Genomic DNA, 24339 nt, shown 5'->3' with positions numbered 1-24339 from the left:
ATCCGATCCAAGGTGAAGAGAGAGAGAGAGAGAGAGAGAGAATCGTCGGTATAATTGGAGAATCCTCGAAACGTCGAGGGCATGTAAGCCTTAATTCCAGAAAATCACCAACGAAACGACCACGAGGACTATAAACAATTTAATTAACCGCGCTGGGCCCGTGGTGGCGGAGAAGCGTGGTGTGGACGCGTTGGTACGACGCTACGCGAGGCGGTCACCGCATAAATCAAAGCTCCTTTATTTGCTTGGTTCGACTATTAATGAAGCACGGGTCCGTCGGCCGTGGAGCACGACGGACGACGACTAAATTAAATGAACATCTAAATCGTCGAATCCCTGGGACCACAAATCTCCCGGCTGCCGAAAACGCAACGGGTGCAAAAGTCGTATTGGGAGAGGGGAAAGAGGATCTCTCCCTCCCTCCCTCTCTCTTTCCCTCTCTCTCTCTCTCTCTCTCTCTCAGTCGTCGGCCGGGACAACTAGCAGGGCTCTCGAGCCCGCTGCTGGGCCGCCGCGCCGCCATAAATTCTCCACTGAATTCGAAATTCGCCGCCTCGCCGGCCCGTGCACGATCACGCGAACAGAGGAGGTAATGTCGATGTCCGAGTGATCGCACGGGGATCTCTCGCGGCTGCGTGGGACGGAGTGGAGATTTCGATGCGTCGAGATTTCTAAGCGGAATCGCGAACCGATCTCGGCCGGGGAGGGATGGCGGATGGAAGCGTAGCAGCGGCAGCGGAGAATAAAGGGGTTAGAGGGGAAGGGGAGTTACGAGTTACGAGTTGAATTTGAACTTGCGAGGGAAAAAGAAAAAAAAAAAAAGAAAAAGAAAAAGAAAATCGTATCGTAATTTAATAAATTTTTTGGGGATTCTCGAACGAATTTCGTTGGAAATTTCGTGAATAACGAAGCGAGTATCGAAAGTGGCTCGAAGCGAAACTTTATTTTTGTTATTTTCCATTTACGTTTCCAAGGTAAATTTGAAATTCAAATAGAAAGAAACTGTATTGATATATAATAGAGAGGAAAATGGCGTAACTTCGTGCGAGATCTCGCAATAAAATTTCGAATCGAAATAATAGAAACTCGAATAAATTTCAAATCGGAAACAATATAATTAGGGAAATAGGTTCGCGTTTCTCGTATCGAGCTTATTTTTTATTATCGTTATTTATTTCTCAAATTCGAATGGATAAATAACTTGTTGGAATAAGATGGCGTAACCTTCTCGTGTTATTCGCGAAATTATTTTTATTATTATTATTATTATCATCATCATCCTTGTTTCAAATTCGAATGGAGATAATAAAATAATATATTCATCGTACGATAAACCAAGAAAATGGAAAATAATTTCGAAACGAGAGGAGGGAACACAATTTATCTCTTCTATAATAACTATAAGAAGCAGAAGAAGTGATCTTACACGTTCCTCGCATTATTTCCAAACGAAGGTTACGTGTATGTATCTCGATCGCGCGGTCGCAACTCGATCCCGCGAATTCGCAATTTCGCGGGGCCTCGCGATTATTCTCGAAGTAATCCCTCGAAACACTGTCTCAGTTCGTCGTCAGTACACTCAATTAGTTCCGGCAGTCGTTGCGTATCTCGGCAGAGGTGTTCGTCCTCGCATAATAATTCCGTTTGTCACGCCAGTTACGCGCTCTATATAGTCAGGCTCCCTGATACAACCCGCCTAAATAAATACAACATGGAAATACTCTCTCTCTCTCTCTTTATATATATATTATTGTCTCTGGTGAAAGAACAAACGTTCTCGTTTAATAGAATCCCATGATCGTTGTACTTGATGCGTCTTAAATTGCACGGTGTAACTCTGAAACAGATAGGCGGGTAATCTCGGGGAGATTAGATTGTTCGAGGTGATACGCGCAACGAGGACCCAAAGATTAACGGCCAGCAGCACGCCTATTGGATTAACAATCGTTCATCGGCCAAAGAATGACGGACTGCTCCTTTCCTTCCACTCGCGGCGAATAAGATTTTCTACCGAAAGAAAGAAAGAAAGAAAGAAAGAAAGAAAGAAAGAAAGAAAGAAAGAAAGAAAGAAAGGAAGAAAGGAAGAAAGGAAGAAAGGAAGGAAGGAAGAAAGGAAGAAAGAAAGGAAGAAAGAAAGGAAGAAAGGAAGAAAGGAAGAAAGGAAGAAAGAAAGAAAGAAAGGAAGAAAGAATCGATCCCATCCCGACAATCGTTCGACCACGCTGCGCGAAAAACGCGATCCGCGCGGAGAAAAAGTGGGCGAGGAGAGCGGAGGAGAGTGATCCTCGCGATGTTCGGCCGGCGAATCGCGTGCGAGCGGGTGAAAAAGCGGCGGAACACGGGGATAGCAACCGGCCGTAATTAATCCGGGAACGATCACGGTAATTAATTCGCGAGGTGAATGAAGGAAAAGAGGAGGAGGAGGAGGAGGGAGGGGAGGGGAGAGGAGGGGAGGGAGAGCTCGCGACGCTCTGGTTGAACGCCGGTACGTGTAATGTTAACCGTAAGGCGTAAGTGACTGGTTTGTTAACGGGCCTAAAAACGCGTGCCGATTCTTTCTGCTCCCGTTAGCAGCAAAGATTCCATGGGATCGCCGATTTTCTAGCGGAAAGCGTCGGCGTTCGGTGATTTCGGTGATTCGAAAGCAGCGTGTTTCCTCAGCGTGAAAGGAAGACAAAGTTCTTGTGCGCCTTTTATTCAGGTTTTATTCTCCCCCTTTCGGATGATGCTCCATTTTTTCGGCCGACGAAAAGCGTCGAACGAACGGAGCGTAGATGGAAAGATGGAGGGATCTGATTTTCGCGTCGGCGAGCAAGGATTGGATAATTATTTATTTGCAAAATAAATTATGAATTGGTAATGGCTCGATCGATGCGTGATTCTTAGGTTTTGAAAGGGAAAGAAAAGGACAAGTTGGAAAGAGCAAAAGGGAAGTGGAGTTTGTGGACGGGGAGTGGATCGAGGAGAGAGAGAGAGAGAGAGAGAGAGAATCGACGACCGCGAAAGTAGCTTAACAGCTGCATTTGCATTTTTGTTGTCGAGAAGGTCTCTTGTGGACGAAGAGACCACTAATTCTGGCCGACATATGGCCGATTATTCGCCACAGGATGTCGAAAGTCGCTCTTTCTGCCCGCCGCTTACGAAATACCACGTTGACAGGCGAATGCACTTCCGCTCGTTTCGAAATTCGTTGCGTGGATTTTGCGAGGAAAAGGAAATTTCGAAAGTTCTGGGGAAATTCGGATCGATCTCTCGTTCGTTCGTTATGGAATAACGACGTTTCAAGAAAAGAAAAAAAAAAAAAAGGAGTCTTACAAGGAATTACGAAATATATGAATTAAAATTGGATAAGTAAGCGATACACAATGAGCCACTCTTCTTCTTTGGAAACTTTGATTCTCGTAATTGCGGTGAAAAAAAAAAAAGTCCGTTCTCTGCTTTATTTCCGCCAGGCACGAAACGAAATTTTCACTTTTTCATTAAAATGCGATTTGATCGCGGACAGCCAACAGCCGGTTGAATCGTTATCTCCTCCTCGCTTTGTAATTCCTTGGGCCGGTATGAGTGATACCTCCGCTATCGTCCCACGGGATCTGCCTCGATAACATCGATTTTCGAGAAACGAGAGAACGTCCACGAAACTTAATTAACGAAACGACGAAACTACTCGACGACAACGATTTGATTAATTATCACACGCTCCTACGAATCGTACAATTCGTAGACCAAGTCTCTATATCCAATCCTTAATAAACTCGTACTTCAAAATTAAAAATCCATCCATTGAAAAACAACTTAATTCCCAAGGAAATTGAATTCTCGTTTCTCTCCGTTTCAACCCCCTGATTAATTATCCTACGAATCGTAGAATTCGTAGACCAAGTTTCGATTATCCAATATCCAATCCTTAATAAACTCGTACTTCAAAATTAAAAATCCATCCATTGAAAAACAATTTAATTCCCAAGGAAAATGAATTCTCGTTTCTCTCCGTTTCAACCCCCTGATTAATTATCCTACGAATCGTAAAATTCGTAGACCAAGTTTCGATTATCCAATATCCAATCCTTAATAAATTTGTAATTCAGAGTTAAAAATCCATTGAAAACGTTACAACTTTTGACTTAACCCCCAAGGAAATGGAATTCTCGTTTCCATCCCTTGCGAGAGGCCGCGGTTCAAGGTCGATGCCAGGCATTCCTAGACGCCACCTCCCTCCATCGCGTATATCACCATCCCAGGAAACAGGCTAGCATCCCTTTGGCGGTGGGAGCTCCCCCATGCTGTCTGCCACCCCGGAACTCCACTGGTAGAGCGTCTCTACCCTCGAAAATCCATAGTGGACCCACCCTTCCCGGGCGCCTGCGCGTCTCCTCGTTACGTTCCAACGATCAACCCCCCTTTTCCCTCTCGGCCACCCTCCTCTCCTGCGAGGAGGAACGTCAACCGAAGCGACGGAGCTTTGAGCCACTGAAGGAAGGGACGAAAACGGATACGCAGACGCATCTGTCCTGTTGAATAAAGGGTGGAAAGGATATAAGGGTGTCGGGGGCAAAATGGCGAACTTTTCGTGGAAATGGTTTCCTCTTTTTTTAACGCCTCGAGAATGAAATTGGCGTTCCAATTGAAATTTAAGTCGGAATTGTTTTGGTGAATATTCAATTATCCAGTTAAATAGGTAATCTTTCTTCTATCTTGAATCTCTATTTAACATAGCGAAGATGATAATGTGTATAAATATAATCGCAGATTTTATTAGTTGTTAAGATCATTCTATCAATGAATAATCATTCTATTAATGAATAAAATGCGGATACTAATTGGTAATTATTATTTTCGCATAGGAATATGATACGAATCTTGGTTCAACTCGTTGAAAACGATTTTCGAAGAAATATCAATTTTTAAATTAAGATGTCAACCGCCAAGATCCGTTAAAATTAAAACGTCAAAGATGGAAGAATTTTCTTTCTAAATCGTGAAAATTGGAAGGATTAATAAGATCGTTCCGATGTTTATTTTACCATGGTTTCCGCTCGAATCGATCTCAAGGGATGGAAGGGGGGATGCTATCGAGTATTTGTCGAAAAAGCTAGCCAACGTCGAGGGTTAGAGGTATAATCTACGGAGAGATCCGTCGTTGAGCTGATGGATTAGTGGATGGCGTGTCGACCCGTCCAATCGTGCCACCTTTGATTCGTGTTATTTAATTCTAATCAAACCCGGGACTCGCATTTGTCCTTCCCTATGAAACCAAGCGCGATACAGTTTCTTGGTAATAGTATAAGTAGCTTTTAAATTCGTTTCTTGGTATAAGCAGCTTAGCTGGAATTAGAGTTTAGAATTCTCGATGAAAGTTTGATCCCTATCCAAGGTCGCGTCACTCTTCTGGAAAATGCGATTCGAAGCGAGCCGATAACAGAGGGATGGAAAATCGCCGTCTCCAGCCGAGGGAAATTCAAATTCTTTGCCCGTCGTGGTCGTGTCGCTACTCTTCTGGAAACTCGATAGAGATTGGATGGAGGAGATTGGAAATTTAATTGGCACGAGGAAACTTTGTTTATTCCTCTGGAAGAATCGTAGGAAAGAAAGGAAATTTTCCATTTTCGAATAATCATTCTTCTAATCGTAAGATCTACGATAAAATTTGTAAATATCGTGGAATGGAAGAGGAGCGGAAGAAAATGAGAAAAATTGTGTCGACTCGAGTCTACGTATAAGGATTACACGTGCGTGGTTGTGAGTTCGTGATAAATAGAATTTTCAGAATAATCGAGAAGAGTGGTTATTACTCGAGATCTGATTAGCGGATCGAAGGATTCGCATGAAGGATCCTTCCATCAAATAAAGCAACTATTACTAATTATTAGTAGGAGAGTTACGATCTATGGTTCCGTGATAACCGGTTGTTGTGGTAAACGTAATTAAAATAATCGTCAGATGGTAACCGACCATTGTGAGAAAAGCGTGTGGTCCAAATTTAGTAATGGCCAGCAACTGTAATTCAAATTTAATGGGAACCAATTACCATGGGAGTTACAAATAAGCTGATTAAGATGATAGTTAATTGCCGCAACAAAGTAAAATTCAAATTAACAATCCCCTCATCTTACAACTCCATACAAAACGCTTTTTCAATCTTACCTCTCGAAGAAAAAGAAGAAGAAGAAGAAGAAGAAGAAGAAGAAAACAAAGTACCACGTTTGCATACATACATACATACCTATATTTATACTCTCAATCGTGTCTTACGAACGTTCCACACAATCTTTATTTCCTCTTTAAATTTATTACATATCCACGTGATAAAATTACTTCTACTTTGAAAAATAAGTTTGCAACTCTATTTCGATCGATAACCATTTTTCTCTTCGTTTTCATCGTGTCGGATACATCCATGATGATAGAATCGATAAAATTTGCCCAAAAGTCCCTGGCACATATTTTTATCGGAATTCTGTCCGCGAAATAGGAAACTGGAGGAATCGGTCAGAACGGGTACAACGAGGGACAATTACGTTCTAATTGCCGGCATTGTCGCATCGGTTTCGTTCTCGAGTTTCAAAACGCGTTGCAAATGCAGTGTCTGCAGCGCAAAGTGCACGGTTTACGTTGCTTTCTTCCCACGATGCGCCGGAACAAAAGTCGGTTACGTAAACGCGTGTCTCCATTCATCGGCTCCCTCCGGGACAACATTTTATTTAGCGAAATCTGTCATTTATTTTTTTTTTTTCCTCTTTCCTATTTTTTTCTTTTTTTTCTACGCTTGTCATCGTGACAAGTTGATCGAATCGGCGGTAACGATAACGCGATCGGTTTCACGATTCGTATTGTTTCACCGAGACACGTCCACGCTTCGATGAACAGGCTCGGAAATGACATTACGTTATAATATTTTCGTTTAACAAGGCAAGCGTGCGTCCGTGGCGAAAATGTCAAGTGGGCTCGAGAGAAGAAAGATCTTTCGTATTTTTGTTATGGTTCATCGGTTAAGACTGACGAGAGGAGAGAATCGAAGAATTTATTTGAATATTTTCGCTATACGATCTTATTATAAACGCACACGTTTAAATAGATATTTTTTTCTTCGAATGGAAAATATAACTGTAGCAGTGGCGTATCAAATTGGGAATTCGAATCCTCTTCCAAATTTCACCGGATTACCCCGCTCGTCGTTAGTCTTAACGATAGCAATTAGTGTCATCAAATTGCACCGAGTCGTCCGCGGATATCCTTGACGAGTTCCTTGAATGCGTCGGTAATCTTGTCCCAAGAATTTCGTTTCCTCTTCCCTTTCTACCGAATCGAATCGTTTCTCTCTCTCTCTCTTTCTCTCTCTCTCTCGCGATAAAACAAATCATCTTGTCCCTCGTTGTTCCAACGTTTCGATCGCAAAAATACTTTTTCAAAATCGTATGGAATATCATCTCGACTTTGAAAGATCGAATGGGAGAAAAAATAAAAAATTTTTTTGGGGTCCACCAATGGCACTCCTCCTCTCCTTCCGTTCCAATTCATTCCATCTCGTGTGCGCCTCGATCAGTGAATGATTCTTTAAAATTACGATATCCAAATTACCAAATTCGCTCCTCGATATATATTCGAGAGAAGATCGTCTGAGAAAGAACTTGTTTTCGTACAACACTTATCCAGAAACGTTTCATTTAACAACATGTTTCATAAATTCTTCTTGGACGATATAAAAATAACTTCCTCCCCGCCTTTTGGCGCGATACAGTTGTAAAAATGTGGGAAAGGTTTGAATGGTTTGAATGAATCGAGTGAATGGAAGAAAATCGGTGGTGGTAGAAGAAGGACACGGCCCACGTGGCGCTCCTTTCCTCCCGTCCCGATAATTAACCGTGTTTTGCACGGTGGGGAAGCAGCCGCGAAAGAACAAAAGGCGCGAGGGCCGTGGGTCCCTAATGGTATCTGAATGAGGCTATTCCTCGAGGACCCCGGCCCGTCCGTTCCTCGTCCCGGATAATGGATTCGGTGTCATCTAATAATTAATAGAGTTCTTCTCTCTCTTTCTCTCTCTCCCTCTCTCTCCCGCTGCTGCCCATCGCGCGCCACGGCCGCCAATCTCATTCATCACGCTTTCTAACCCCTAAGCATTTTAATTAAGGCCATCGCCGTTTTTCCTTCCACGTTCCTTTCTTTCCTTTCCTATTTCCACACACGCTTCTCTCCCCCTTTTTCCCTTTTTTCGCCTCGTTGCGACTCGCCCGCGTAAATATCACGGGCAACAATTTAATCTTGAAGGGAGAGGAAATAGATAAAACGTCGTCGAGTCGAAGTTTCGTTTCAAATTCTCTCTCGAGCGAGAGAGATTTCACTTTTTTGAAATTGAACGATGGAATAATATATATATATATAGATAGATAGATGGAGAGAGAGAGAGAGAGAGAGTAGTGAAAAATATCATCGTTGTACGATCATTGTATCATCTTTGTATGATGCGAGTATCATAATTAAAGAATAAAAATTGCAATTATTTCGAGTTGAAAGATGCGATGATAAAAGTTCCGTTTAAAAAGGTATATATATAAAGTTGGGTCATTTAAATTGTTTACCTGAAATGCAAAAACGTCATGATTCCATATTTGTCCGCCATGGAATCTCAATTCCATGGTGAACGGTTCAATTAAATAAGCGATTCGTATATGTACTCGGTAACCTTGTATCCACGTAAAAACGTAAAAACGAGCATTGACGTGTCGTTCGATAATTTCATGGAATATAAATCGTGTAATATCGGCAAAGAACATTCGTTTCATTCGATGCAACTTTCTGAAAAATCTGTCTACGAGATTTTCTTTTATCTTTCTTTTTCTTTCAATTTCCCTAGAATCGTTCGAAATTTATTTTGTCAATTCATTTTTTTTTTTTCGTCGTACCTTTAAGCATCACTCTCCAGAATGTTATAAATCGCACGAACAAAATGTAGCGGTTACGCCAATGAGCACGATGATACCGACCACCACGTGGTTCGGTAGTCAACTTCTACACTCGTCATAATTACAATTCATACATTTTATGCCCCGTTCCTGGGAATAAACCTGGGGGAGAGGGAGCCGAGAAAGGAGAAAAGGAGACAAGAGGTACATAAGAGAAAACGTGGTGGAATTGTGAAGAAACGAAAAAAAAAAGAAAAAGGAGGGGAAAAAGGAATGGAAAGGGAGTGCAGATGGGAGAAATACTTAAGTAATAACTATACTTATCCCGAAGAATTCGTAATCGTTGAGTGGGCATATCGGTCCGCAGGGTTTCCTCGCGTGTCAATCAACCCTCGAACAGTGGTCGCCTTTAATTATCGAGATCGTTTTCGCTTCGTAGGCCGCCTGTTGTTCGAGCCTCGAAGGTGGCCGAGGAATTCCTGTAACCAGGAATTCGAAGGTTGAACGATTATCTCCGTTCTTTTTTTTTTTATTTTCCTTTCTTTTCTATTCTTTTAATTTTTTTTTTTTTCTTTTTATATCTTGAAACTTATCGTCGAGAATTTTCGAAAGGATATTATATAAATATACGGCATCTCGCTTCGATCTTACAGCTTGAAACCACCGCAGAAGGATGGGGTGACAAAATCGAATCCCAGCAAGCGACATCGGGAGCGATTGAACGCCGAGTTGGACACTTTGGCCTCGTTGCTCCCGTTCGAGCAAAATATCCTCAGCAAGCTGGACAGACTCAGCATCCTCAGACTCAGCGTCAGCTACCTTCGGACGAAGAGCTATTTTCAAGGTAGGTTGATTTTCGATCTTCAATACCAATTTTTACGAATAATTAAATTCGTTGAATTGGAAGGAAAGAGTCGGATGGGTATATTATCAATTATTAGATGAGAGATAGATCAGCATCCTCGAATATCCTCGCGAATGGACACGCGAGGCTGTCGTTACTCTGTCTCCCGAGGAAACAATAAGATTCAAAAACAATGGGCGGCGGTTCTTCCGCGATACGGCAATTCGTCTGCTCACCGTCAAACTTCTCGAAGCAACCATTGTGATCCACGCGTTTCTTGGCCACCATTGTTGGATTATCGTGCATTGTGCAAGATGTTGCGGAGGAAGTGGTCTCTCCAGTCTATGCAGATGATGCATGCTTCTACCATTTCTCTCTCTCTCTTTTCCTTTTCTTTTTAACGGGAAAGGGAACAGGAAGAATATCTAGATTCTTCTAGTTTAATTTGTCGACGATTAAAATTATCCAAATTATCGAGTATTGTATTGTTTATTTGAGAAACGGAACAACGTTCGACGAGCAAGATCGTTCGAGATTTGGAAATTTAGAGTAGGTATTTAAAAAAGGAATTTCTTTTTTTTTAGTATTGGAACAATTTTCTAAGATCCAAGTTACGTACGCCGGATCTTTATGATTTCTATTTATATTTTATTTCCTTTTCTTTATTAACGCGCAGATCGCAATCTACAAACTTCTACGATCCTTCCTAATTAATAATTTATAGTATAATTTACCATTTCTAATATATGTCGATAATTATAATTCACTTACTTGATCAATCTTCAATTTTCGAATCACGGGATCAGATTGATCTCGAGTAGCACGCGAGAGAGAACGGCGAGGGAAAAGATCTCGTATCGCCGTTTCGTTTTAATTAAAGAAAAATACACATTTACCCTTTAATTATTCATCGAACCGAATAAAATTCATCTAATTAATCTTAATTAGAAACAACCTGCATACTTCCATACATTTCTCGAAACATCCATCATTTCTCGTTTCTAATTTAAGATTTACGACCACTTTTGACGCCGTTCAAGTAATAATATCGTTGCAAGAATTAGCAACGAATCGTAAAAGAAAAAAAAAAAAAAAAAAGAAAAAGAAAAAAGGAAAGAAAATGGAGGAGGGGGATAACATTGGATAAAAGTGGTAAAAGTGGCCGACTAAACGGAATTAAACGGAGGAAGGAAAAATTTCCATATCGATTTCGAACGGTCCCCGGATAGACGAAAAAGCGAGGAGGAACGAGCCCCGTGCTACGAGGGGTGGGCAGGCAAGGGTTTGCCAATCAATAGCCTGAAAATCCGTCGTAAAAAGATAAGCCCTAGTTATTACGAGAAACTCGCGGCGCTCATTTGCCGGAAGGTTGTAATTTCTTTTACAAAAGAAGAGTTTATAATCCGTTCGTGACGCCGAATCGTAACATTGCCTGGCCCATTTGCATTTGCTTATTCATAATTAGTCAAGATATCGGCGCGGCTATGACATTTTTAAATTTTAGGTCAGCCCAGATACCATGTTGGCCACGTTACAACGGAACTATATCAAAAATATTTCTTATATACATATAATTCTCGAATCCTTAAATTCGATTTCGACGATTTCTCGACTTATCCCATCGATTCGTTCCAATTGTTGAGCATCGATTCGTTTAATATAAAGGAGCCGCGAGATAAATCGTTTCGCATCAACGTGACCCAATTTTCGGTTTTCACCACCGGGATCGCTGGTGGCGTGACTGTTTAAGATTACGATATTCAAGGTTAGCCCGCTTATCGGTACGTATTTGAGAAAAAGTTGGCGGCTTTAACAAGAGCAAGGGCAATCCTCGTAATAAATAATAATGTCGGTAATCGATTAAATTTAATTTTCTCTTTGAATCGAGAGGAAAAAAGAATTACTTCAAATCGAGCAAAGAAGATGGAAAGGAGAGAAACGACAAACGGAAAGAAAAGAGAGAGAGAGAGAGAGAAAGGGAGGGAGGCAGAATTATGCAACTGCAATCGGTGGTGCTCCCTGCGCCACGGGTGTGCAATCTCATCTGCAATCGCAATCAGGTGGGGGCCAATCGAAGAATCGGCGCGGAATAATGGGTAGACGTTCCTCTTTCTTCCCGTCCATTATCTTCCTCCCCCGGTCTTCGAGAAGGCAACTCTCCAATCTCTCACGACGAACGTGCGCGGCCTCTAAGTGTGCCCACACGAAACCCTCGTAATGCGGCTTCTACACTTTTATCGATTTAACGCCGTTAAGTACTGCGAACCTGGCCACGAAAGCCCTCCTTACCCTCCCCCGCGAGGAAAGTCCCGATGATAACCCGGTGTCCTGAACGCCTCTTCCTTTCCTTCCCTCGATCGATCACAAGTCGAGCTCGAATTCTTTCTTTCTTTTTCCTCGATTCGCATCGATCAATTTGTTTTTGAACCGGTGCTCTCAGTATTGGCAAGATGCTGCCAGAAAATGTAGGAAATTTTCGAACAGATCGATCTGTAACCAAACGATTCAACTTAAAAAATAACTTCACGCGCGAAATCAACTTGTACGTAACTTTTACATTTTAATATTTTCTGTATCGATTTCCCTAATCCTTAAACAATAATTTACTCGTAGGAGTTCACCGCGACGAGATCAATCCAAAGGATGTGACTTTTTATCCTCGAAATTAATTAGAAATTCGTTTCAATTTTCAAAAACCCGTTTTTCCTCGATCTCCGTCTCTAAGATTTCTAAGAAGAAAGACGGGCGGAGGTCACAAGTTGTCGAGGTTCGCCACCCCCTGAGGAAACGAGAGCGACGCGTGGGTCGCGGCGTATCCGAGGTAATGGACACGAATCCGGATCGCGGGGGGGGGGGGAGAGGAGGGGGGAATGGGAAGGGAGGAGGGGAGGGTGCGAAGGAATGCGACGCGCGGAGAGCGTTGCGTTGGTGTAGGGGCGCGCGGAGAGGGAGAGGGAGGAGAGGCGACGTCCCGATATCGCGGATCTCGCAGTATATCACCTGCGGGCCACAAGAGAGGTTGGCCGGCCTCTACTTAGCGCTCTTGTTGCTACCGGCCACCGATCCCGAGCCCGGGGTCCACGGCCCAACCCCGGCCATTGTTCACACCGTTTTAATAGGTATTCATTGTCGGCCCTCGGATCTTTTCCGAAGACTCCCGGGTGAGTGTCGTCGCCCGATGCCCCGATACCTGGGAGTTCTTGTGCATTACCGCTGCCTCACCTGACCACCGCCCCTCTCTCCCTCTCCCTCCCTCTCTCTCTTCTCACCGTGGGGAAGGCTAATTGCGAAAAATCTGAACCCTGACACCTCGAAAACGTATTCGAAAGAAATTTTGCGATTTCGTAGCGCGATATTAAGAAGTAGATTTGAATCGTATTGATCGGATAATCTAATGGTAAGTTGGTTTCATCGAACTTTTCATTCGGCCTCTTGTGACTGACAAGGATATATTTGGAACGGATCGAGGGTTCGTCCCGTTGCGTGTCTACTTTTGTGTGTTTTCGGTTTCAGTTTCTACGATGATAGAAGTAGAAATACGTAATAAGAGTCGAAATTATGTTCCACGAATGCATCAATACTATTTTTGTTTGAACGAGAGAATGCGTATCGAGCGGGTAAAGACGCCGGTTCCCAAGAAACCGAGTGCTATCGTCCATTTCCCACACTCGGATCCCGCTGCGGAGTCTACTAGGAAAGGAAAAAGGAGAATCGTTCCCCTATGTAAATTAATTAGCCTGCCGGTAAACGCGCCGATTTTTCAAACGGGCACGTGGTTGGTGCGTCCTCGGTTAGCTGGCAACAAGAAGGCGAGAAACAAGGAGGGAGGAGGGAGGTAGGAGAAGTAGAAGAAAAATACAAAAGTGAGAGGAGAAATGGACGGAGAAGAAGAAGAAGAAGAAGAAGAAGAAAAGGAAGAGGTGGCGAACGTTGCAGGAGATTCAGATAGCGGATCGTTCGGGGTTGCGCCTCTTTCGCTTTTTTACCGACTCTTACCTCTCTCTCTCTCTCTTCCTCTCCCCCGTTCCTCGCCATTCTCCGTAGATCCCATAAAAGGTCCAAAGCGACGAGCCTCGGTAATTAACCTCCTCCGCGTCGATCTTATTCCCGTGTTGCGTTTCGCTCGCTTTTTCTCTCCTCCTTTCTCGACGCCCTCCTTGACGGCCCAATCTCGATCCTCCTCGATGACAAGTTTTCTAAAAATTCGCGTTACGGATTCTTCGAAAAGTGAGGAGAGTTTCGTTCTTTGTTTTACCTTTTTGCTGAGGATGGAAAGAGAGAAAGTGTTCAAGAAGGCCCCTTCTTCCCCGTCACGATCACACAAGTTTTCCAAAGTTCAAGCGTTTGAACTTTCTTTTCAGAGAGAAGAAAGAAGCTCGTTCTTTCGTGCTCGTTCGAAAAATCGATAACGAAGAAGGACGAGAATTATCCGTTCGATTTCGTTGAGGAACGAGCGAGTCGAAGAACTCGAGGAATTCGAAAGAAATATTCTGGCCGGTGTATAATAATTTGAGTTTGATCTTGCGTGTGACAGATGGACAAAGAGGAGAGGCGAGAATTGCCGTTCGGAATAAGGTCCCTGTGATGAAATTGTTAGTTTCGAGACATTAATAATCTCGGTGGACTAATTACTTACCAGCGCGCAGGGCATCAAATCCTCATTATACAATTCGTCACCCTCCGACACCTTAATCAAAACCCACCGGCGCACCGGTGGAATAACGACGCGGTAAAGTAATGAATTCTTTGCACTGTTGAACGACGACGCTTTGCCATGCTGCTTAGTATCATCGATCATACTCGTTTCCGGTAAAGACAATTTTCTCTTTCCGCGCCTCGTGAATCTTTCATTCTTTCCCCCACTTTCTGGACTTCTATGGAAAAATTTCGATTCGTTATCCTCGTACACCGAGTGTTAAAATTACAACACATATATATATATAACTTGTCTCGAATTGACTCGAACGTTGTTCGTAACGTGAAATTTTGAGAAAAGAAAGGAAAGAAAAGGAAAAGATTCGATAACCACTGCGTATATGTAACTATAAAATAAAATTATTGAAAATATTTGGGAATAAATTGTGCGTGGAGAAAGATTAACGTTTGAACGGATCGAGAAACGTTGATGGACGGAGCGGGCAATTTTGAAGGGGACCAGTTCGGGGACCGATCGGGGTTTTACGTGGCTTAAACGCGAACGCCGTAGCACGATCGCCGATGAAGAAGAGATACCGATCGGGACAGTTACCTTCTCATCATTACGACTCATTTACATTTTTCATTTCGACCTGACACCTGGCGGGAGAAGCACTGCGTGACGGGGGGAATAGGAGGGGGGGAATTTAGGAAACGGTTCATACTCGAGGCAAAAAAGGCGTACGCGCGCAGAAACGGAAACGAGATTAATTCTGGAAACAAGGGGCGCGGTTAATTCGAAGAAATTCGGGCGAGGATTAAACGGAGGAAAGCGAGGGGAAAGAAGAAAGGGAATAATGCGAGAAGGGAAGGGGGGTCGTTGTGCGTCGATGGTATAAAAATGGTATAAAAATGGCGGCGAGAGGAATTATTATTACGAACGAATCGAGAAGGAAGAGTTGACAGGAGTGGAGGGACGGGGAGGGGGAAGAGAAGAAGGAATCAACGAGACGGATCTCTCTCGGTTGTCGAGAAGCGGAAACGGCGGCCGGATTATGGAAGATCGTAAATCGATTAAATTCGTCGGCGCAACCAAGTCGGCGCAATTATTTAATTTCGTCGATTATCTCCGCTCGAGTTCATTTTTCATGTCATTATCGCGATGCGGTATCCATTTATGATCTTGCATCGCTGGAAAGGGTGCGTATGCGCGCCCATGATCGTCCATCGCTATGAAGTCGTCAGCCCGGGGGCCAGCGCGCGCCGTTCGAAAAGTGATTTTCTTTCCGCTTGTCGCCACCGGCTTCTCTCCCTTTTTCCCTTTCCACGCGACGAACACGCGAGACCAGAGCTTTTAACCCTTACTTTCCGACGATCAATTCCGAAATATCCGAAAGATTTAACAATTTATTCTCACAAATATATACGAAACCGATTTCACCTTCTGTCAAAATTTGTCGACATACATTCTAAAGTAATATTCTTGGAAAATTATGTAAATTATTAAAAAAAAAATGTTACAATGGAATCGAATAAAGGGTATCGAATCGGTACTGAACGGCCAACTCCAAATTCCAAAGTGTCGCATAATTAGAGCGGATTAAAAGGAATCTAAATTAAAGCCTTGATAACGGTGTATACGATATTTAACCGGTACTCGGTAATCGGTCGAAGGCATCTCTCTGTTCGGTGTCATAGGAGGCGATCCGTGGCCGAAACGGCGATCGAGATATGGGAAAAAGTTCGTTGGGACATCTGCCGCGACTCGTCAAGCCGATGGAACGAACGCGGACCGCGCGCGCGCGCGCGCGTGTGCATTCCTTCGATAGGGGCCCGAAGTGTGGAGATGGATACACGGAAGGAATGGCACGCGTGGCCGCGATCGGTATCGGCATTCGGTCCTCTTCCATTTCGAACGGGCAACATCCGATTTGCCTTTAATCGGTTCGACACCGGACACGCGATAACCATCGCTCATTAACGTCATTATTAAAAATGCGGCAATTAGAACGCGGCCGAATATCGGTCTTTATACGGACGGGGGGATCGGTGGCCCGTCGTTTCTCTCGATCGAGGGAACACCTTTCTTCTTTCGTCATGTTTGAGAGGAGGGAAAGAAAGGGAAAGAAAGAGTTCTTTTTTCTTTTCTGACTCGTTACTCGACCGACTGTCCCGATTTTATAGCTATCGTAAAATTTTATCCCAAATTTTGATATTTTGTGTCGTATCGAATATTTAATATCGAGTGTAAAATTAATCCTTATTTACTTTTTTCCAGGAGTTCGAAATTACTTTCAGAATTTAACTTATTTAAATTATCAAAAAACTTTATCCTTTCGTTAAGTATCTTTCGTATGAAATTATATATATATCGTAAATCTTTTATCCCAAATTTTGATATTTTGTGTCGTATCGAATATTTAATATCGAGTGTAAAATTAATCATTATTTACTTTTTTCCAAGAGTTCGAAATTACTTACTTTCAGAATTTAATTTTATTTAAATTATCAAAAAACTGTATCCTTTCGTTAAGTATCTTTCGTATGAAATTATATATATATCGTAAATCTTTTATCTCAAATTTTGATATTTTGTGTCGTATCGAATATTTAATATCGAGTGTAAAATTAATCCTTATTTACTTTTTTCCAAGAGTTCGAAATTACTTTCAGAATTTAACTTATTTAAATTATCAAAAAACTGTATCCTTTCGTTAAGTATCTTTTGCATGAAATTATATATATACCGTAAATCTTTTTTTTTTTTAATAAAACTCAACGAAATAAAATTCGATAAATACTTTTTGCGTATATATATATATTTATTCGTTCGAAACGTTATATCGAGAAGGATCTATCTCAGCATCGGCCGTGCGCAATATATTATCCGCAATAATTTCTATCGATCTATTGTTTCGAGAAACGCGACTCTGTGTCCAACTTGTATCATTTCGATCGTCTTCCATTTTTTTTTTCTTTCTTTCTTTCTTTTTTTTTTTTTTTTTTTTTTTTTCTCTCCACCGCGTGTGTCCCCGGTATAACAACGTTATCGTCGTTGTTGGTCACGCGAAAGGAAACGAACACGGTGTAACGTATCCGTATTCTCGGGCGCAGATAATTCACGCAACTAGAGTACGCAACGATTAATCGTTCGGATAATCGAAGCATCGTAAGAGAAGCATCGTCGTTCGCCGTTGCTCGTCCCGTACGGTGATTCGTATCTTCGTACAATGTGTTTAGACGTGTTTGCGGTAATGAAATATGATGCAAATCACCGCATCGGTGATTGTCCACGCGGCTATGAATAAATATCGTGCGGGTCTGTCTATTAAAGGACAACAATTAATGGAGGATTGAACGAGGGGAGTGTATAGTAATTTCGTAGCGAGGTGATTAAATGACGGATGAACGATTTTGAGAAGAGGGTTAATCCACTTTTAATCCACTTACGATTTAAGGAGTTCGAGTACAGGGATCCAGTTGTTTCGATTATTGATTGTCGTGATTAATTGATTATTTAAATATGATTTATTTTATAAATCAGATTAGAAATTTACCCTCGAATGTGTGTATCAAGTATACGAATTATCAATGGCGAGTTATCAAATTATTTGAAGGTAAGAAAAAATCTCGAGAAATGAAATGGATCTAATGTCGAATTAATTTTCTAGAAAAGAAACAAAGTCATCCTATATTCACCGAATAATTATATAAAATTAATAAAATTCTTTCTGTAAACGAATCATCGAGATGAATTAAAAATTAATAAATTATCGTGGATGATATTCGAGTATATCAACTCGAAGAAGAAGAAGAAATGGTTCGATGGTGGAAAAAGAGATTTAAATAGAAAAGAAAAAAAATCATCCTATATTCACGGAACAGTTATATAAAATTAATAAAATTCTTTCTGTAAACGTATCATCGAGATGAATTAAAAATTAATAAATTATCGTGGATGATATTCGAGTATATCAACTCGAAGAAGAAGAAGAAGAAGAAGAAGAAATGGTTCGATGGTGGAAAAAGGGATTTAAATAGCTGGGTATCCAGCTGCTTAATTTATTTCGGTACACGTAATGCGTCGATGATAAGGATATATTTACGGGAGTGCAGATGTTCGAGGATAGCCGAAAACGGTAAATGGACGAGTTACACGGGACTTAAATGTTGCGTACATCATCGCGGGCGGCTGAACGTCACCGATAATCGGACAGGACTATCGAAGATGACAGAAAAATCGATTGTCCCGACAAGCTCTGATCGCTCGTCTCGCTTATGATCCACACCTGTCCCCACCTTGGCCGGAAAGTCAAATTGGATAGATCGATCGATCGATCGGTCGGTCGATCGATCGTGTTAACATCGACTCCGATCATTGGCTCGATTAAAAAATTAATAAATGGCCGAACACGAGTAATAATAACCAGGAGACTGGTATCTGAACAGCTGATACCTTTTAATTGCTATCAGTCATACGCTTGTTATAATTAATGAACGAATTGCAGGAAAGTAACGAATAGCTTGAGATTTTATTTTCGTAGCTATAATTTCTAGAGAATTTTTTATATATAAGAATAAATTCGTGTTATAATTATTAAATTTTCGAAACAATTTTGGAACGGAAAAACACGTTACAAAGTCTAAAGAGAGGACTTATTCTAGCTCCGTCGAGACTCTATGATCCAATGCCTATTTACAATTTTCCTCGAAGAAAGACAATAATTCATTTTATTAACGATAACTTAAGGAACGTTTCACTTGTATCTCCCCTCCATTCTCTTATTACATTCGTACGTAGAGTTTAATTATTAATTATACGAATAATTTTCACGAAGTCCTCACGAATCTTTACATTTTTCGAACATTTTTTGGAACTGGGTAGAAAAATAAAATGTAAAAAAATGTAAAAATAAATTTTACAAGAGGACCAACGTTTAATCCAACACTCTACGATCCTACATCCGCACCTTCTCGACCATTTCTACATTCGGACATTAACAATCTCCCTTCCCAAGCCGATCGATCGATCGATCGATCGAAAGAGTCGAATTCCAAGATTTCCTTGGAAAACGAGTCATCAACATTCGAGTCGAATAAGGCGGCCCACGGGTCATAATCGGATTGCCGGCACGAAGGGACGCGACAGGCCAATTGCATAAGATGCCGCGGCAAAAATACAGAAATACGCCAATTACGCCGTCTGAACTCGGTGGGAGGGAGGAGGGAGGAGTTATTCTTAATTAAAATGATTGCCGACATTACGGCTAAACTCTCGCAATTATCATTCCCTCTCTCCCATAAAGAGTGGTGCCCGATTCCCGCTGGTGTTCCACGTATTTTCAGCTAATAACACCCTTACGCCGCCTCTTATCGGGGTTCATCATCATCGTGCAACGCCGCTGCCAACGAGCATCGCTAATTTCCATGGATTCTCCGTTTCGAATCAACCATCACCGCCGCCGTCGTGTGTCACGTGAGCACCTCCCCCCTCCTCCAAAAACTTCGTCGTAACTCGGCCAGAGAGGGTGAGGTAGGTAGATAGGGGATGTTGTAACGAGAATTGAAAAATTCTAAAGAATTTTAATATAAGAAGAATATCGGGTGATCTTGAAAAGATACGGAAGACTCGTTTCAACCCCTCTTCGCGTTACATCGAAGGGATCTTAGGAAAATTTGCGATAATCTCGATCGAATTTGGAATGGATTCTTACAGATCTCGTAAGCGAGATCCAAGATAAAGGAACTGTGCCTCGTGTATGCACAGGAGGGGAAAATAAATTACGGAATTTTCGTTATGAAACGTTACGCTTTCGCGAAAGCTTGAATATCTCTCTTAAATCATCCCATTTTCACCGAGATCTTTAACTTAAAAAGAGAAAGAAAAACAAACAAACAAAAAGAGAAAAAAACAACTCGATCAATCAACGTTTCGCGATATCTGAAATCTAATGGAATCAAGTTTTCATCGCCAACCTCTCAAGATGTTCAACTAGAGGACGTAAAACAACAAGCGGAAGCGCGGCAACGAGAGACGACAAAGCACGAAATCGCGGACCGTGAAACATCGTTGCGTCGACGACGATCCCCAAGATGATTCTCTCTCTCTCTCTCTCCCTCTTTCTTTTTGTTCTCTCTCCGTATCACAGAACGAAAACTCAGTCGCGGAACCGTCGAGCTGTTGGCTCGAGAGAGAGATATTTTATATATATACATATACACCGTTTCTCTCTCTCTCTTTTTGTTTTTTCCTCATTTTTTTTTTTTTTTTTTTTTTTATAACGAACCCGTGTTTGCCCGTTAGTCGTTAGCATGCACCGAGAACCAGCCTCGGATAGCGATCTTCGCGGGCACGCGCTCACCGACCATGAGAGAGTTGTGAATATTTTTATATGAAAATTCAGCCTAGGTGAAGCTAGTTAGACGCAGCACGAAATTTTTTTTCCCTTGCACGCACGCATTTACGTGACACCGTTCCCCACCACCGTCTTGTCCACTTCGCTCGCACGATCGCGATCTACAGACGGGAGGAGAAAAAGGAGGAAAAAAATAATGTTGGCCGATCGAGCGAACGAGTCGTCGAAGGTGTATCGAAGTATCAGCTTTTAGAGAGGAGAACGGTTTCGATTGGAACCTTGGCTCCTTGGATCGCCACCTTTCCATTTTATTATTAACGCGTTGTTGTAAGAGAATCGAGCGATTGAGAGATCCGCGTTGAGATCCTTGTTTCTTTAAGACGAGGGATATTTTTTTTTTTTTCTTCCTTCTTTTCGGATTCGGATATATACTTGTGAAAATTCTCCTCACTCTGGTGGCGTAATTGAGCAGTCTAATTGTCTCTGGTTATTAAACTGCACGCCGTACCATTTTGTTAATTAATTAAAAGATTAATTCGTTAACTCGAAAAAAGCATAAACATTGAAATTGGTATATATGGTAGAGATGGAGATGCAGATATGCAAATATAGAGATCTAATTGCATATATAATATAATTACGTATATATATATATATATGTGTGTGTATATATATATACGATAGTCGATAATTCCTGGTGTTAATTCAACGCTTCGTAATCAAGTTCCACGAATCGCTTGGAAATGATGATAGGTTGTAGAACTACTACTAGAAGAAGGAATTTATATTTCATAGCGATGCACTTCTCTCGTTCCTCTTGAAAAAAATTAATCATCGCGTTGTAACAAAGTGCATCATTAATTGTATCATCTTCTGAGAATACCGCCGAAACGAGATAAATTAGAGAGTTTCTCGTTTTAAACAAACTATTCTTCATTCATGGATTTGATCATTACCATATCTTCCTATTATTTTATTTTATCTTTGGTCCAATAAAAAGATAAAATCGACAATTAACATACACTTTGTTCTTCCAAATAACATTCTCGAGTTAAATTAATCACGGTTGATAAATTGTTGAAAAATATCCTTATCATTCCTTCATCGCCCGTAATAATAATCAGAGAGAGAGAGAGAGAAAGAAAAAGAGAAAAGTCTAGATATTTTAATTAAACAATTAAACTTTCAAGTATCGTATTTACATCGCCGCATAAAGATCCGCAATGGTCTCTAAGAACGCGATGCGCATTTTCATTAACATATTCAGGAAAAAGAGGTTAGTTGCGCGTAATTACAGAGAGCAATGGAAGAAAAACGAGCCCCGACTATCCCTTTAACAAGTGTGGAGCCTGCCATCCGTGGCATCGCGGATGAGCCTCTCCTTCTTCCCAGTTACCCGCTTATGGAAATCGCGTTGAACAACGCGAAACGGAATACGCAGATGCAGGGGGAGCTGCCCTTAATAACGAGGGAACGAAGGAAGTGGAGAGCGATCCATAGGGGGCGGGATGAACCATCAGCGGTCGAATTGTCGTGCGTCTCGTCCTTTCCTTTCTCCGATCTTATCTTCACGAGGGGGTATTTTTATTTGAAAAATCGAATATTTTTATACGATGAAATCCTTTCGATCGGAGATATTTGGAAAGAATTTTTTAGCACGATATTTCATTTTCGATCGAGAGAGAATTATTTTGAATAAATATGCGTGAGAGTATTCGAATTTTCTCGATGAAAATTTTCAATTTTCGAGAGTTTTCGATGTATAATAATTTTCTTCCACCATTTTCTTTTAGGACGAGTATTTCTGAACGAGATTCGACGATGTATAAATGATGATAACTTTGGATAAAAGAAAAAAAACACGATACAGATCAATTTTCTTGGTCATCCCGATCCAATTCGAGTTTTCACTCGAGTTAAAATCGAATTCTCTTCGACGCGAAATAGGACGAAGGAATCGAAGAGGGATCATAAAATTGGATCTATATTTTATCGCTGAACAGCGGTCGTAATTTCGATTCATCCATTTCACTTCGCAATTAAGATCGCGGAATGTACTGCAACGTAATGTTGGCCGCGAAGAAATTCGACGATTTATTCGAAGCTCTACGAGTTTCGTTTATCTTGCGATTGGATCGATTACCGCAAAAGAGAAGAGAAAAATTGACTGATCGTCGTAAATATTTCCGCGTTTTGATAGTCGATTCGTAATTGGACGAGCGGTGATTAGAAATTGGATGAAGCTAGCATGACGACGATGGAGCGGAAATTAAAACTCGAAGTCACTTTGACCGCTTCGGTGACGAATGATTTTGCGTCGCGAAATATCATTTAATATCGTCTCGAAATGAAACTTATTTATTTATTCATCTCGAACGAATTCTTCAACGAACACGCGAAATTTTTAATTCTGGAATTTTCTTTCTATTTTTTTTTCTTTCTTCTACGATAGAATAGATTTTAAAGCAATAATTATATATGTGAGACAATATATTTTTTTAACGAAAATATATTTTTTTAACGAGGCAACTCGTCGATCTTTTCTCGAAGAATAAATGCAAGAAATAATTTTCCCGATCATAATTTTCCCGATTCATAATTTTCGCATATGGCGAAAGAGGAGAGAAGGAAGGAGATGCAACGACTGCCGAGAAAGCGATATATACACCGGCTATTATTCAGTGTTTAATTTTAAACGATTAGATCCCAACTCGGCCGCAAGTTCCGCAACAGGGGTTTGTGCAGTATCAGTTTGAATCACTTTGTTTAATTTTAATGAAAGCCGTGGCTCGCCACGCTCGGGATACTAGCCGGGGTTTCCCTTTTTCCGATTCGACAACTCTTTTACCTCGGAAAAGTTTTCGTTCACGGTCGAGGTGGCGGCATCGGCCCGTCGCCGTTCCTTCTCTCCCGCAAAAGCGAGAGAAATAATCGCGTTCGTGTAGCTAAACTGTTATTTGTTTTTTTTTTTTTTTTTTTTTTTTTACGGCGCGTGATAGATACGCCCGTTCCAATTAAGCCGTAATGTATTTAGATCGCGCGTCTGCGTTCAAATATATCGCATCGAAATTGTGTGTGTGCACACACATTGTAACAATCCACCCATTCTTATGCGTTAATTCCGACGGTCGTGACAATCGGAAATTGATTGATCGACGTCTTCGGGGAAAGGAGGAGAAATAGGTTGGTTGTTAATTAATTAATTGGACGATCCAATGTGCGCGTGTATTTTTTTTTCTTCTTTTCTTTCGTTCTCCTTTCCGGCCTCTGCCTTCTTTATGAATTTTTATGAACGAATCTTAGCGACATACATTTCTTTTCAATTAGCGATCACTATGGCGCTTTGATTAAACGGAATAAACGAGAAGAACGAGGAAAGGTATATAGATATATATTTAATTCGAGAGATTTTTTTAATTAAATTTTCCATGCCTCCCCAGTTTCGATTACGTTATATATATATATAAGATGACATGGAGGAATAATAAGATTACAAAAATATGGATAAGAAGAGAATCGATCCAGAGTTGCTTGAATCGAGAAGAGGTAAAGTTATAAGAATCTATACGGTGCTCTTTCCTCAAAAATTTCTGGAAAAAGTACA

General features: G+C 41.3%; 1 protein-coding gene across 1 annotated transcript in view; it reads left to right on the top strand.

The window, feature by feature from the left end:
* The window catches only part of LOC122718508 (aryl hydrocarbon receptor protein 1), a 143213-nt gene that overhangs the window by 42355 nt on the left and 76519 nt on the right, over positions 1 to 24339 (top strand). The window contains exon 2 of the mRNA XM_043943596.1: positions 9554 to 9744. Coding sequence (XP_043799531.1) covers positions 9554 to 9744 — 191 coding nt within the window. The remainder of the gene's footprint in view (positions 1 to 9553; positions 9745 to 24339) is intronic.

Source organism: Apis laboriosa, unplaced genomic scaffold, assembly GCF_014066325.1.
Source record: "Apis laboriosa isolate Shangri-la unplaced genomic scaffold, ASM1406632v1 scaffold64_cov150, whole genome shotgun sequence".
Classification (NCBI taxonomy): Eukaryota; Metazoa; Arthropoda; class Insecta; order Hymenoptera; family Apidae; genus Apis; species Apis laboriosa.
This window is presented reverse-complemented; position numbering and strand designations above follow the sequence as displayed.